The 15935-nt window shown below is 32.7% G+C and overlaps 1 protein-coding gene across 12 annotated transcripts in view; it reads right to left on the bottom strand.

Moving 5' to 3' along the window:
- Positions 1–15935, bottom strand: part of LOC100880196 (uncharacterized) — a 156630-nt gene that overhangs the window by 21541 nt on the left and 119154 nt on the right. For 10 of the 12 annotated variants that reach the window (XM_076534623.1, XM_012287982.2, XM_076534621.1 and 7 more), the window contains 2 exons: positions 10943–11062; positions 318–951 (listed from right to left, as the gene is read on the bottom strand). In XM_076534623.1, the coding sequence (XP_076390738.1) occupies positions 738–951; positions 10943–11062 (334 nt within the window). In that variant the 3' untranslated portion in view covers positions 318–737. Of the gene's footprint in view, positions 1–317; positions 952–10942; positions 11063–15935 lie in introns of those variants that run through there. The other 2 variants (XM_012287992.2, XM_076534626.1) reach the window with 2 other exon arrangements.

Here is a 15935-nt window from a genome sequence, read left to right as displayed (position 1 = left end):
AAAGTCGAAAACAAGTTTTAAAAGAAAGTTTCATATTTACACTGTTTTTTTTATTGGATACACACACTCGAATCATGTTACACTTCCCGGCAAGCGAACTTCTAAACGTCTCGCGAGATCTCAGTGATGAGCACAATTTTTTCACTTATATCGAGTAGATCATTTTCACTTATATCATGCAGATCATTTTCACTTAGATCGAGACTTTACTGTATCAGTAATATACTAAAAATGTACAACGAAATTTCAAATTATTAGATAATGATATGAAACCCCAATAAATTGGGATTTAAATTTCCCATCATACATAGAGGGAAACATCCAAAGTTATCAAAGGTACTTGTACCTACTCTTTGCCTAGACTCAGTATCGTCAGAATCATGAAATAGTTGCGTCAGGAACACCTCCATGCAAAGGACATCGATCGAAAACCATAATCGACCATCGTGTTTAAAATTTGCTTCGAGCTTACAAATATCTTTGGACCCACAAACTCGACGGTTCTCACCTAGGGTCAATCCGTGCGACCGTTGCGTTGAAAACAGCCGAGAAGATCGGCGATAAAATTGTAAAGTTTGTTGAGGATCACCCAGAATGATCTGGGGTTGCGTTCGAGCGGCCGAGAGTTTTGCTTGGAGCTTACCAATCCTTGAGGACGCACAAACTCAACGGGTAGCGTCGCACGAAACGAGGGATCACACGAGGAGTTCCTTGAGGAAGTCCTCGACAAGCAAGTCCTACAAATACTCGTCCACACGGTCGTTCTCGTCGGGTGGGCTGGGTTCGCTGACGCTGAGGATCGGCAGACCGAAATGCTGCACCTCGATGCTCGACTCGGGGCCACGTTTCGCGTAGTCGCAGCTCTTCGAGTGGCGCTCGATCCCGCCGCGACGGTGATGATGGTGATAATGGCTTTGACGAGCGTCGGAATCGTAAGACCGCCGGTAACACCTGCGAATGTCAGCGGTACTCACGATAGAAACGGTTTCCGATGAAATTTTTATCGCGAGAAGACACCCGGGGGAAATGGCGGACTGGTTGATTTAGTGGAGCGGATGAAGTAGTTTGGAATTATATATGTAATTTAGGAGTTAGTCTGGGGAGTTAGAGAATTGGGAATTTGGAATTATAAGTTGAGAATTTGGATGTTTAGAAACTGTGGAAATTGAAATATTTAAGAATTTGGAAATTTGGGGAGTGGAACGTTATTTAATAGTTTTTGAATTTGGAATATTTGTGAATTTGGGAGTTAGAGCTTGGGGATTTGGAGAGTTAGGAAGTTGGAATTAGAAGTTGAGAATTTGGATGTTTAGAAATTGTGGAAATTGAAGTATTTGAGAATTTTGAAATTTGGGGGAGTGGAACGTTATATAATAGTTTTTGAATTTGGAATATTTGTGAATTTGGGAGTTAGAGTCTGGGGATTTGGAGAGTTGGAAATTTGGAATTAGAAGTTGAGAATTTGGATGTTTAGAAATTGTGGAAATTGAAATATTTGAGAATTTTGAAATTTGGGGGAGTGGAACGTTATATAATAGTTTTTGAATTTGGGAGTTAGAGCCTGGGGATTTGGAGAGTTGGAAATTTGGAATTAGAAGTTGAGAATTTGGATGTTTAGAAATTGTGGAAATTGAAGTATTTGAGAATTTGGAAATTTAGGAAGTTGAAAGTTATTTAACAGTTTTTGAATTTGGAATATTTGTGAATTTGGGAATTTAGGGATTTGTGTGTATGGAAATTTGGTTATTTAACAATTTTGTGATTTGAGAAATTTGGCAATTTAGGAGTTTAAGAGTTTAGAAATTTAAATATTTTAGAATTTTTCAACTTGAGATATTATGAATTTAAGGATTTGCAAATTTGGGAATGTGGTTATTTAACAATTTTGGGATTTGTTAAATTTGGCAGTATAGAAGTTTGAAAGCTTAGGAATTTGTAAGTTTAGGAACTTTGTAATTTGAGAAATTTGGCAATTTAGGAGTTTAAGAGTTTAGAAATTTTAATATTTTAGTATTTTTCAACTTGAGATATGAATTTTGGGATCTGCAAATTTGGGAATGTGTTATTTAACAATTTTGGGATTTGTTAAACTTGGCAATATAGAAGTTTGAAAGTTTAGGAATTTGTAAGTTTAAGAACTTTGGAATTTGAGAAATTTAAATATTTTAGAATTTTTCAACTTGAGATATTATGAATTTAAGGATTTGCAAATTTGGGAATGTGGTTATTTAACAATTTTGGGATTTGTTAAATTTGGTAATATAAAAGTTTGCAAGTTTAGGAACTTTGGAATTTGAGAAATTTGAGAATCTAGATATTTCAGAATATAGGAATTTGAATATTTCGGTATTTTAATTAATTTAGGTGTTTGAGAGATTTGAAAATTTAGGAGTTTAGGTATTTAAGAATTTTGGTTATTTAGCAATTTTAGAATTTAAGAATTAAGACAATTGAAAATTAAAAAATTTGTAAGTTTAAAGACTTGAGAAGTGTCAAAATTTTGCAATTTGTATATCTTAGAATTTAAGGCTTAAAATTTGAGAGAATAGAAGTTTAGATATGTAGCAATTTATAAATATTATAAATTTAAAAAGTTGAGATTTATAAATGAAAATAAAAAGACTTGAAAACTAGTAAACTTGAAAATATAGAAATTTAGGGAACTTAAATATTTTGGAACTTATGATTTTGGTAGTTGTAAATTTTGTATTTTAGGAATTTGGAAATCCGCAAACTTAAAAATTTAGAAGCTTGGGATTCTAAAAGCTACGGGAACTTATCTTAATGTTTACGTTTCATTGTCATACATGTTTCTACGCATGCGCTGACCGTTCTGCGCATGCGTTCACCAGCTTGCGCAGTTCAAGCCCTAAAATATGTAACGACTGCGCATATCTATCTAAGGACGCCCAAGATCAACTATACTACTTCTAAATTCCATAGATTTATGTTTTATAATAGAATACATAATCAAATTATTCCGTTCAACAAAGTATTAGCTATTCTGTATAATATTTTAAAGTAATATTATTTATTCATATATTACGACAATATCAAACGTGTAATATTTCTTTCAACAGAAAATTGCAATATTAATTTAAATTCTTAAATTTCAAACCCTATAACTTTCTAAATTCTTGAATTATTCCTAATTCATTATATCTTTGAATTCCTATGTCTTTGAATTTCTACGTCCCTAATTTTCTAAATCAAAAAATTCCTGCATCATTCCAAATTTTCAAGAATTCGCAACTTACGTAAAGTTAAAAATTCCTCATTTTTACATTTAAATATTTAAATTTCCAGCGCTACAATCACTTTTTAAAATTTGTTTTTCTTGTGATTTGACTGCCTAATTCTCTTATACTCCGCTTTACTCTATTAAAATCTTCATCTCCTGCACCACTCGCATAAATTTCCCTACATTTCAAACACGACTACGATTAATTTACAACAAATTGACTTCAATGTAGAAGTACGCTCTCAGTTGTACTCCTTTCGACAACGGGAACCAGGTCACCGCGAAAATGCCTACACCGAAAGAAAGCTGTTCCTCAATTTTCTGTACTGTAATTTCGGGGCTATGTAAGTGGTACTATGTAACACTCATACAGGGTGTCTCAACTAACTTGACTGTCTTGAATATCGTGCTTATTTTTCGTGAAAAGAAAGTATCAGATGAAATCATTTTGTTCAAACGGACAAATATCATGGTGGTCAAGAAATTTTTCTCAAGGTCATTTGTTTCCGAGATTTCAAGGTCATTAAAGTTTTTAAATGGGATAATATATTGTCATCAGCATGACATGATGAGGTCAAGACGAATTCAACGACCTGTAATACTATGACCTTCGCGACCTTGAAATACAAGGAATACATAAAAGCTAGATAACTGAGTACAAAGTGAAATAAATTATAGAAAGATCAACGGAGGAAATCGGTGGTAGTGCAGGTATTTGATGGCCTGCACGTTCACCAGATCTAACACCTTCAGATTTTTTTTGGGGTGCGATTAAATCGGTAGTTTATAACGACATTCCAACAACGCTAGAAAACAGGAAAGAACGTATTAGAACTGCATGTGTTAATATCAATGAACAAGTTATAAGAATCACCAGAGACTCGTTCATTAGTCGTTTAGAAAGTATCGAGACTGCCAGACATCATTTTGAGCACTTATTACAATAAAATTTCCTCCGTTGATCTTTCTATCAGTTATTTCATTTTGTCCATCAGTTATCTAGTTTTTATGTATTTTTTCTACTTCAAGGTCACGCGAAGGTCATAGTATTATAGGTCGTTGAATTCTTGACCTCAAGTATCGTACCACGCTGATAAAAATATATTATCTCATTTAAAAACGTTAATGACCTTGAAATCTCAAAAAAATGACCTTGAGAGAAATTTCTTAATTACCATAATATTTGCACGTTTGAACGAAATAATGTGTTTTTCTAATATTTTATTCTATCATAAAAAGCAGGTAAGATATTCAAGATGGACACGTTAGATGGAATACCCTGTATACTGGCACATTCCCGAAAGGTAGCTTGGCGTGTGACCAAGTTTCGAGGGTAGCTTTTAAAAGGGAACGGTATTTGCAGGATGAAGCGGCGTTAACTGTGCTCGTATATATTCATCAGCGACGTGTGAGTGGGAAACGGATCGTTTGAAGGTATAAAAATATCCTCGGTTTCTTGTGAATTCATAGGTGAATGCATTTTGTAAACGAGACGCGACAGATCGTTTTGTACTGATGTTGGATTTAGAAACACGTCACGCAGAAACTGTGCCCCTTTGTATTACACTCTGAAGGAGATAGTTTTTTACGGATATGTCGATACTGTGAACGTTGTACTACTTTTGGTGGTTAGTGAGTAGAAATATAAAAATCTAGGGATGTAGAAATGTAGCAATGTAGGAATCAATGTAGTGATATTAGAATGTGAGAAGATGAGGAGATCAGAATATATGGATTTATAGATGTGAGTATGTAGGAATACATGGATGTAAGTCTTGCTCGAAGATCTAATTATCTACAGCGGTAATTATTTGTGTATTAGGTGATTTGTAAATGTACGTATTCAAGAGTTTAGGTATCTGGAGATTTAGGTATACAGGAGACTGGATATCTACATGTTTTGGTATCTTTGTATATAGTTATTTGGGTATCTAGATATGTAAATATCAAGGTATCTAGGTATCAAGGTATCTATGTGTCTAGGTATCTAGGTATCTAGGTATCAAGGTATCCAGCTATCTAGGCATCAAGGTATTTAGGTATCTAGGTATCAAGGTATCAAGGTATCAAGGTATCAAGGTATAAAGGTATCAAGATATCAAGGTATCTAGGTATCAAGGTATATAGGTGTCTAGGTATCAAGGTATCAAGGTATCAAGGTATCTAGGTATCTAGGTATCTAGGTATCAAGGTATCCAGCTATCTAGGCATCAAAGTATTTAGGTATCTAGGCATCAAGGTATCAAGGTATCAAGATATCAAGGTATCAAGGTATCTAGGTCTCAAGGTATATAGGTGTCTAGGTATCAAGGTATCAAGGTATCTAGGTATCTAGGTATCTAGGTATCAAGGTATCCAGCTATCTAGGCATCAAGGTATTTAGGTATCTAGGTATCAAGGTATCAAGACATCAAGGTATCTAGGTATCTAGGTATCTAGGTATCTAGGTGTCTAGGTATCAAGGTACCAAGGTATCTAGGTATCTAGGTATTAAAGTATCCAGCTATCTAGGCATCAAGGTATTTAGGTATCTAGGTACCAAGGTACCAAGGTATCAAGGTATCAAGGTATCAAGGTATCAAGATATCAAGGTATCTAGGTATCAAGGTATATAGGTCTCTAGGTAACAAGGTATCTAGGTATCAAGGTATCCAGCTATCTAGGCATCAAAGTATTTAGCTATCTAGGTATCAAGGTATCAAGATATCAAGGTATCAAGGTATCAAGGTATCTAGGTATCAAGGTATCTAGGTATCAAGGTATCTAGATGTCTAGGTATCTAGGTATCAAAGTATCTAGGTATCATGGTATCTAGCTATCTAGACATCAAGGTATTTAGGTATCAAGGTATCTAGGTATCAAGGTATATAGGTGTCTAGGTATCAAGGTATCAAGGTATCTAGGTACCAAGGTATCCAGCTATCTAGGCATCAAGGTATTTAGGTATCTAGGTATCTAGATATCTAGGTATCAAGGTATCAAGGTATCAAGGTATCAAAGTATCTAGGTATCAAGGTATATAGGTGTCTAGGTAACAAGGTATCTAGGTATCAAGGTATCAAGGTATCAAGGTATCAAGATATCAACGTATCTAGGTATCTAGGTATCAAGATATGAAGGTATCAAGGTATCAAGGTATCAAGGTATCAAGGTATCAAGGTGTCTAGGTAACAAGGTATCTAGGTATCAAGGTATCTAGGTATCAAGGTATCTAGGTATCGAGGTATCCAGCTATCTAGGTATCAAGGTATTTAGCTATCTAGGTATCAAGGTATCAAGATATCAAGGTATCAAGGTATCAAGGTATCAAGGTATCTAGGTATCAAGGTATCTAGATGTCTAGGTATCTAGGTATCAAAGTATCTAGGTATCAAGGTATCTAGCTATCTAGACATCAAGGTATTTAGGTATCAAGGTATCAAGGTATCTAGGTATCTAGGTAACAAGGTATCAAGATATCCAGATATTTAGCTATTTGCATATTTACAGATCTAGATATCAAACTATCTAGAAATGCAAGCATTTGAATCTATAGATATCTAATTATCTAGTAATCTAGATATTAAGATATGTAGATATCTAAGTACCTAGTTATCTAGCTGTCTAGATGTCTACCTATAGAGGTACCTAGATGTCTAAGTATCTAGATGCCTATTTTCAAAGCTATCTGGGTATTAAGTTATCTAGATACTCTATGTATGTACCTAAATGTAAGTATCTAAGTGTAGATATTCAAGTATCTAGGTGTATAGCTACTAAGCTATTTCCACATTTAGGAATCTAGATATCTAAGTATCTAGACATCTAACGATCTAGATATTTATTTACAGAGGTATCTAATTGTCTAAGAATCTAGATATCTACTTACAAAGGTATCTAGTTATCTAAGTATCTAGATACCCATTTATTCATATACACATATATCTAGGAAACTAGTTATCTAGATATCTAATTGTAAGTATCTAAGTGACATTTAAATATCTAGATAATTAGTTTCCTAGATACATAAATATCTATATATCTAAATGTTTAAGTATCTAAGTGTCTAAATATCGAAATATTTCGATATCTATATATCTATGTATCTAAATATATTTGTACATAAAAAATTAGTCATCTAGATATCTAATTATATAAGTACCTATGTATCTAGATAGTCTAACCAATCCTGTCCAAAACTTTTTATCTTATCTTCCAAAATATTTCACTTCAAAGATCGAATATGTCAGAACAAAAATTTAAATATCCAATTTAAATCTTTTCTCTGTTAAAAGTCAGATATCAATTATTATGACCTCCATTATCAAATTTTATGCTCAGAAGAAAATAGAGGGATCAAAGAAAGGTGAAGCACACTCGATGCAAATTTTGATCAATTTGCTTTTAATTAATTGCAATGTAACCGTTTTCCAGTACAACATTCCGAGCGATCCTAATTATTAATCTGCCTGTAGGGGAAATGGAAAATGAAATTTTTACGATAAATGCATATCATAAAAATAAAACGAGCGAAGGATCATAAAAATAACCAGATTTTATTTCCTCAATTCTGCGTCCAACAATTTATAGCGGACATTCAATTGAATCGATCGTTAAATGACTATTTAAATTATCTGATTATTTAAAATATCTGATACCTATCAAAAATTTAAAATTATAATTGCAGTAACTGACTTCTTTCTAAATACTTTCAATTCTAGTAAAATTAGTATGTTAAATACAAAAAGAATTTCGTTGGTGACACAATTTTTTTTCAATTTCACCCTTTAAAAATTTAATAAACTGTGTAGAAGAAATTCTTTCAAAATTTCAGAAAACTAAATAAATATAATATAATTTAAGACAATTAAAATGTTAGTTAAAATATAATTTAAGGTAATTAAAATGTTAGTTAAAATATAATTTAAGGTAATTAAAATGTTAGTTAAAATATAATTTAAGGCATCACTATTAATAAATAAACAGTTTGCAATAAATAAAAAAATTGTCAATAAATTTAATTTACTATCATTTTGTAAAATTTTAAATTGCTTGCTGTGACCGCTTAAATTAAAATTTTTCAACTCAAACTTCAAGAGGATTTTTTGCTAACTTTGTAAAGACTGAGTGCGAAAAAAAATTTGTTTGAATCACCCTGTTCTATACGTACTTAAACGTACTTGAAGTTAAAACCGTTATAAGTAGACTAATTTCATCAAGACTAATTTCACTCAACGATTCTACTTTTGATATTTTGGATGAGCAAACACATCTGTACGTTATAATTCATATTATCATATTAACACTTTAATGGCTGCTCATAAAACAAGTGTGGAATGCTAGCCGGTCATTGGCTGGTACCCTTACAATATTAAAATATTAAAAACGTTGTATTAAATGTGTTCTTATTTTTGTTTATTTTATATGTACGTCCACACATGAATTATTTGTGTTAATTATTATTATTTGTATTAACCGGTTAAGTATGTTTGACGACTATATCCGTCATGGAGATGTGACAGAATTTTGTGTCATGACGACTATATCCGTCATGCGTAAAGTTTTGTTACAATTTTGATATTTAAATTGTAATTTTGCGAAAACTAAATTATATTCGCAAAATGTAATATGTTTAAAATGTTTAGAGGTCAACACGAAATGAAATAAACAAACAAAAAGTGTAAATGATTTGAGATGAATTCATAAATTCTTGAAAGCTAACTCGTCATCGCTTGATTATCGTGACACGCACTGGTGCGCGCTCTGCAAGATCGCCGCAGTTAACTAGTTATTTGTGTGTAACAATGGTGAATTATTTTGTAAATTTACATAAAATTTTTTTAAATTAATTCTTCAAAAATGTTCTCAGCTCCTGGCAACATTTGACTGCGTAGACAAGTGACTATTAAAGTATTGATACACAAATTCAGATTTTACTGTAATGAATCATAAGTGACTTTTATGCAATGATTAGATTTGAACTCCTTTTGCTTCCATCATATAAGTTTCGCGTGCAATGAGAACTAATTTGAAATCGAATAGTTTACGAACGCAGAGAAATGACCTGCAGGCATGGTCAGCGAATATCTAGGCACTGTTAGCCGAGGGTTAATTAATGTTGAATGTTGGGGAAACCCTGTGGCTGTCGTTGGTACACGCAGTGTTGAAAATGATCATTTAACGGGGTTTGGATACTCCTATGCCAAATACATGAAGGAAAGTTCCCAACTTCATACCACAAATGAAACTAATATAGCATCAGCAGGAATAGCAAACAGAAAAACTTCGACTCGTCTATTATCCGTTGGGCTAGTTAAAAGTGTGACAATATAATGTTTTTACAATATAATGTTACAGTTGTGTAAAGCACACGCACTATTCTTTATAGAAAATACAACATAATGGGTTGGTAAGAGTGTTATATGAATGAGGTTAGTGAGAGTACTGAATGAGTGAAGTTGGTATAAGTGAGATATTTTATAGATTGCTATAAATTAAGTAAAACGAATTAAATATTGAAATTATACACGTCAATTATTGAACATATATTAAATATATTTTATATATTTTTCCTCCACAAGAAAAGCTAAATTTAATTGGAGGATCCAAAAATTAATGAAAGCTTATAGAATTAACTTTGCAATTTTCTACTGAGAAAAATATTATATGTTTGATATTATTGTAGTGTTAGTAAAATAGTTTAAAGAAATAGAATAGTTAGTAAGATAGTAAAGTAGTTAGTAGTTCATTTGACAACAAGATTTAATTAGGTATTCAGTTATAAGAGTGGGATTAATATGATTTAGAGAAGAGGGAGAGTTGATTTTGGGCCTGGTTAGATAGGTGTGCGCAGTAGTCTAATATGCTACGTCTGCGCAGGTTGGTGCGTCTGCGCAAAGCGTCGAACGCATGCGCAGAGCGGTGAGCGCATGCGTAGTACTCACTGAGTGCCACTAGAAACATTTCGAAACGCAAACGTATCGAAATATCCGAACTGACAATTTCTAAACTTTCAAGTTCCCAAACTTCTAAATTTGTTAAATTTACAAACTCTCAAATTACGAAATTTACAATTTCTATGTTCCCAAACTTCCAAATATCTAAATTTCCAACTTTCTACATTTTCCAATGATCAAATCTTGAAATTTCTAAGTTCCCATCTCAAACTTGCGAAATTTCTAAAGTATTAAATTATAAAATCTTTAAATTTCTATTTTCTGGAACTACTGTATTTCTAAATCTCTGTTCACTGAAATTTCTAAATCTACAAATGTATACTATCAAATTCTCAAAAACCCAAAGAGTTAACCCATTTCAGACAAAAACCCTAGTTACACAAATAACATGAATCAATAAATTCAAAAGAAAAATGCTTGCATCAGTAACCATATCGCTTCTCTAAAATTAATACATCATTTTTAGAACAATATCCTTAGAAGTACACCCAATACTATATTGTGATGACACAATAGAACTACTTTCTCGTGTCTGAAATTTTTTCGAATATCACTAGAATTATTTTTATAGACAATACACAGTACAGCTGATCTACTTGTGTTATCCATATCTAACGTGTGCCAGTGACCGCAAAATATGAAATTAAAAGTATTTGGCTATGGTAGAGAATTTAAATTCTGCAGCTGGATCGCTTAATGCAAAAGGCATGCTATTCGGACTACGTATTCTAGGTATGTAGAGCAATGCATGAAAGAGATTCCTTACCGCTCATCCATGGAAGCAGGTTGTCGTACAGGACACCGAACATATTCGTGACTTCCGCCGGCTCGCCATCCCCCGAAACGTCGGCCGACGAACGACGATGAGGACGTTATCGGAGAATCCCTGAAACATTTACAACGATCCTTTCGACTAATATCACTTCCGAATGTACTATCCTTTAAATGTACTCCATTTACAGTATACTCTCTTGCTTCGTATATGGTGATGAGATTTCATCGTTGAAACACGTACAAATACGAGGTCTGTCCCAAAACTATCTGACCTTCTTTAATTTCTTCGCACCTGACAACTTTAGCGTCATTTGCCGGGTATGAGTATCAACTGCAAAACTTTACGAACTTCCACGATATCGTAGTTTTCGTCGGGATGCCTTAGTTCATGTGCAACGTGCATTTGTTTACGAAGCGTTTTTTACGTTCGTCGCATTCTGCTGTTGTGAAAAATGAGGGAAGGATCGAAGCAACGAGTTTGCATCAAATTTTCCTTAAAACTCGAAGAGTTGTGCGGAAACCATCGATATGATGAAGAAGGCATTTGGGGATGAGTATATGAGCAACGCACAAATCAAAGAGTGGTATAAGCGGTTCAAAGATGGCCGCACATCTGTTGATAGCAACCCACGCTCTGGGAAGCCTTCCACGGCAACAAGACCTAATATTATTGAACGTGTGCGACTTGCGATCAACGAAAATCGTCGATTGACTGTGCGAGAATTAGAATGTGATCTTGGAATAGCGAAAACTAGTTTTGGCCTCAGTTTTGGTCAAGCGGTGATTGGCTTCTTTATCACGATAATGCGCCAGCGCATGCATCGAATCTTGTGCAGCAATATTTAACGAAGCACAAAGTCATACAGCTCCGTCAGCCTCCGTACAGTCCTGATGTAGCTCCCTGCGACTTTTTGTTGTTTCCAAGATTGAAAATGCCACTCAAAAGACACCGATTCGACGATAAAGAAACGGTCGAAACTAATACGACGAACGCTCTAAAGGCTATTCCGAAAAACGAGTTCCAGGACTGTTTCCATAAGTAGAAAGGTCGTTGGCAGAGTATTCTATAATCAAATGGGGACTACTTCGAAGGATGCCACCAGTCTGATGACGCAGGATAACACCAGCAGGGAAATATGAAGGAAGGTCGGATACTTTTGGGACAGACCTCGTAACGTCATTTCACTCGTGTCAACGAGCTGACTATTGTAGATAACCCTATTTATACATATAAGAGGCTATAAGAGGAGCTTATCTGGGTTATCCATTGGTCAAAAAAGTAAAATATCTAAACTCGCACGTATTTGCGACGGTAAGAACTGCTGGTACCAGTGGCGACCCACGAGAATTGAGGCAAAAAACAAGGACAAGGCAACTGTTTCGAGCCACCTCGAACGTCAGAATGTCACACTGGGACTATATATGTAAGATCAAATAGGCGGTACGTCCCTCAAACATGGGTTAGCCTTCTACGCGTCAGGAATAGGGTTATTTATAATAAGTATATCGTATTCGTTCTTGGTGCAAACGACATACGTAAAAATCGAATTTTTGACAGCATCCGTTTCGTCGATTTCAATGATCTTGAAATATATTGCCAAGTTCGATATTCTGAATAACTTTTTCCTATGCGTAACCTTCGTTCGTCCTTAGGTTCGGAGATGTTTTGCAAATGTTCGGTTCGAGTTAGAAGATCTCCAGCGCAAGATGGCCGCAAAAAAATATAGCCTAACCGATCTCGTCCATCTTTCCGAGTACGCGTTGAAAAAATAAACGGAGAAAATACGCGATGTAGGAATACCGAATATGTTTGTGACCGTGTCGCAGATATGTGCATATGGGCAGAATTCGGTGAGACAGTTGTGACAGTTTTTTGCGAACATCTCGAAAACTATGAGAGTCGAACGCTATGTATATAGGAACAAGTTGTTCAAAATGGCGATTTTTGCAATATATCGCAATTAACGAAACTTGTTTGTTCGAAATAATTACCACGTGGTTCTTCATTCTCCTTTTTGGTCTTTTGATACGTTTATGTTATTAATGTCAAAAATTAATGAAATGTTCATATTCAGAATATTAACGTGGATAAAAAGATTAGTTATCAAGAAAAAATCTTTTCTTGTGAAAATATGGTAACCAAGAAAAATTGAGATGAGGAAAATGTGGATATGTAGAAATTCAGAAAATTGAAAATTTAGGAATTGAAAGATTTGGAGATTTGAACATTTAAAGATTTGAAGATTTGAAGAATTGAAGATTTGAAGATTTGGAGATTTGGAGATTTGGAGATTTGAAGATTTGAAAATTTGAAAATTTGAAAATTTGAAAATTTGAAAACTTGAAAATTGTTAGACTTGAAAATTAAAATTTGTAGATTTGAAGGCTTGAAAATTCTTAGATTTGAAAATGAAAATTTGTAGATTTGAAAATTTGAAGATTTGAAGATTTAAAGATTTGAAGATTTGAAAATTCTTAGATTTGAAAATTCTTAGATTTGAAAATTTGAAAATTCTTAGATTTGAAAATGAAAATTTGTAGATTTGAAAACTTGAAAATTTGAAAATTCTTAGATTTGAAAATGAAAATTTGTAGATTTGAAAATTTGAAAACGAAAATTTGTAGATTTAAAAATTTAAAAATTCTTGGATCTGCAAATGAAAATTTGAAGATTGGAAGATTTGAACATAAGATAAAATAACAACAAATTTCAATAACCTTGATTAACCCATAACAATGACTTTCACAAAACTTTCCATTACTCATCCCAAAATTCTCCTCTTAAATTATTTGAAACCTCCATAAAATTAATTAAATTTCTGTACCTTTAATATAAAAAAAAAATAAGCCTTCGACTTAAAATCAACAGTTCGTAAACATCTCCATTTACTTCCGCCTTGAAGAACATAAAAATAAATTCTGAAAGTTTGCGTCGTACATGGCGACCCTTTTATTTGTATGCGTCAGGACGTTTCCACTTTATTTTGTATCCCAAGAGGGTCGTCACCCTTGCCAGCTTGTCAAATTTCCAGAAGGGTAGCGCACGACATTCCCAACACCGATTTCGTTCAAACTTTCCACAATTACAAAAGACATCAAATAACTTTGCTCAGCTATGACGCACACTTCCTTGAAAGGAGGAAAAAGTTTGTCTTTCGGACTTTTGTGATGTCTACGGTTCATATGTTTGCTTGTACATCAAGTAAAACGTGTTTTTAGTCGAAGATAATATTTTGCATTCTCTTTATGTTTATCTAAAATAAAATACGCATTTATGCACATTTTATTTTTAGAAAGTTAAAATTGTAGATTTTTGTGATGTCTAAGGTTCATATGTTTGTTTGTATGTCAAGGAAAATGAATTCTTATTTAAAAACAATATTTTGTATTCTCTTTGGAATTTACCTAAGACGAAATATGCATTTGAGCATATTTTTATTTTTATTCGGTTTGAAATGCGCGCCATTATTGCATCAGAGCAAATGCAACGTCGCAATATTGTGTTCAGTGAAATATCTCCCATTTGCAATTAATTATTTCCTATTTTATTTTATCTTGAAAATAATGATAAAACTTTGACAAAATTTCTTTTGTCAATGACGCCATTTTTATATTTATTTACCCACAATTTTCACAAATATGGTTCAACATTTGTTTTGGAATTATTATTAAAAAATCATCCCAAGTTACTGTCATCGTTGAGAATTTAGCTTTGAAATTTCATTTCTTTATATGTTTATTAATTTTGAAAGTGGAACAGGTTCATTTTAGTATAATAAAACGTTTATCTTTTTTAGCCAGTACTTTAAGTTTATATATTAATATATACATAATAAACATATAGTATGTAACACTACAAAATGCAAAAAATTTGTCTATTAGTGCTTAGTAATATTTAAGAAATTTGTTTAAATGTATTGTAAATTTAATTTGCAATATTACAAATTTTAAGTAAATTTTATTTACAAAATTTTCAATTTCAAGCCAATTTAATTTACAATATTACAAATTTTAAATAAATTTAATTTACAATATTGCAAATATCAAGCCAATTTAATTTGCAATATTACAAATTTTAAATAAATTTAATTTACAATAAATTTTACTTACAAAATTGCAAATTTGAAATAAATTTTATTTACAATATTACACATTTCAAATAAATTTAATTTATACTGAATTTTATTTACAAAATTTCAGACGTCAAATAAATATAATTTACAGAATTAAAAGTTCAAACTAAATTTAATTTACAATAAATTTTTACTGTAAGTTAATTTCAGCCCAGATGCAAACTCTTAATTATAATAAAAAATGGACTTGTCCTACTTTTAGAATAAACAACGCAATTATAGAAATCATTTTGAAAGAAATTTGAAAAATAGAAGAAAAAAGTTAAAGTGGAGTGTTAGCGTGTGACGTGTTCTTTAAACGGAGATCAGTGTGTGTCACTTGTCGAACCTTTCTCGCAAACCGTGATATATCTTTGTTTCGTATCCGAAGAGGATCGTTGACCCTTGTTTCTTGAATTCTTAACACTGATCTTTCAAGCCAAAGCTGCCCTAATCCTCCTCAGGTCTACTGAGTGGTTTCTCCACTCTGTGTTCGTTCTGCTGACACAGATTGCAGAAAAAACGTATTGTGTGTACAACCTTGGAAATGTCTGCAATCGTTGGTAAAAACTGCTGAGAGTATAGTTACATAAGCAGGGTGCTTATCCTCTCCCTAGATGTACTCAATTGATTGTAAATATAAATCTTTTGATACAAACATTCAATAATCTTCTGAAAAGGATTTGAAAAGGTTAAGTGTTTGTAAGTTTAAGATTTGAGAAATTTTAAATTTGTACATTAAAAGATTTTACAAATAAAAAAAATTTGCAAGTTAAAAGGTTTAAAAGGTTTAAAAATTTATAAATTAACAGATTTGAGAAATTAAAAAATTTGGAAGTTAAAGAATTTGAGACATTAACAATTAAAAAATTT

This window comes from Megachile rotundata, chromosome 8 (assembly GCF_050947335.1).
Source record: "Megachile rotundata isolate GNS110a chromosome 8, iyMegRotu1, whole genome shotgun sequence".
Classification (NCBI taxonomy): Eukaryota; Metazoa; Arthropoda; class Insecta; order Hymenoptera; family Megachilidae; genus Megachile; species Megachile rotundata.
The sequence above is the reverse complement of the archived record's forward strand: the minus strand, read 5'-3'. Positions and strand labels throughout refer to the sequence as shown.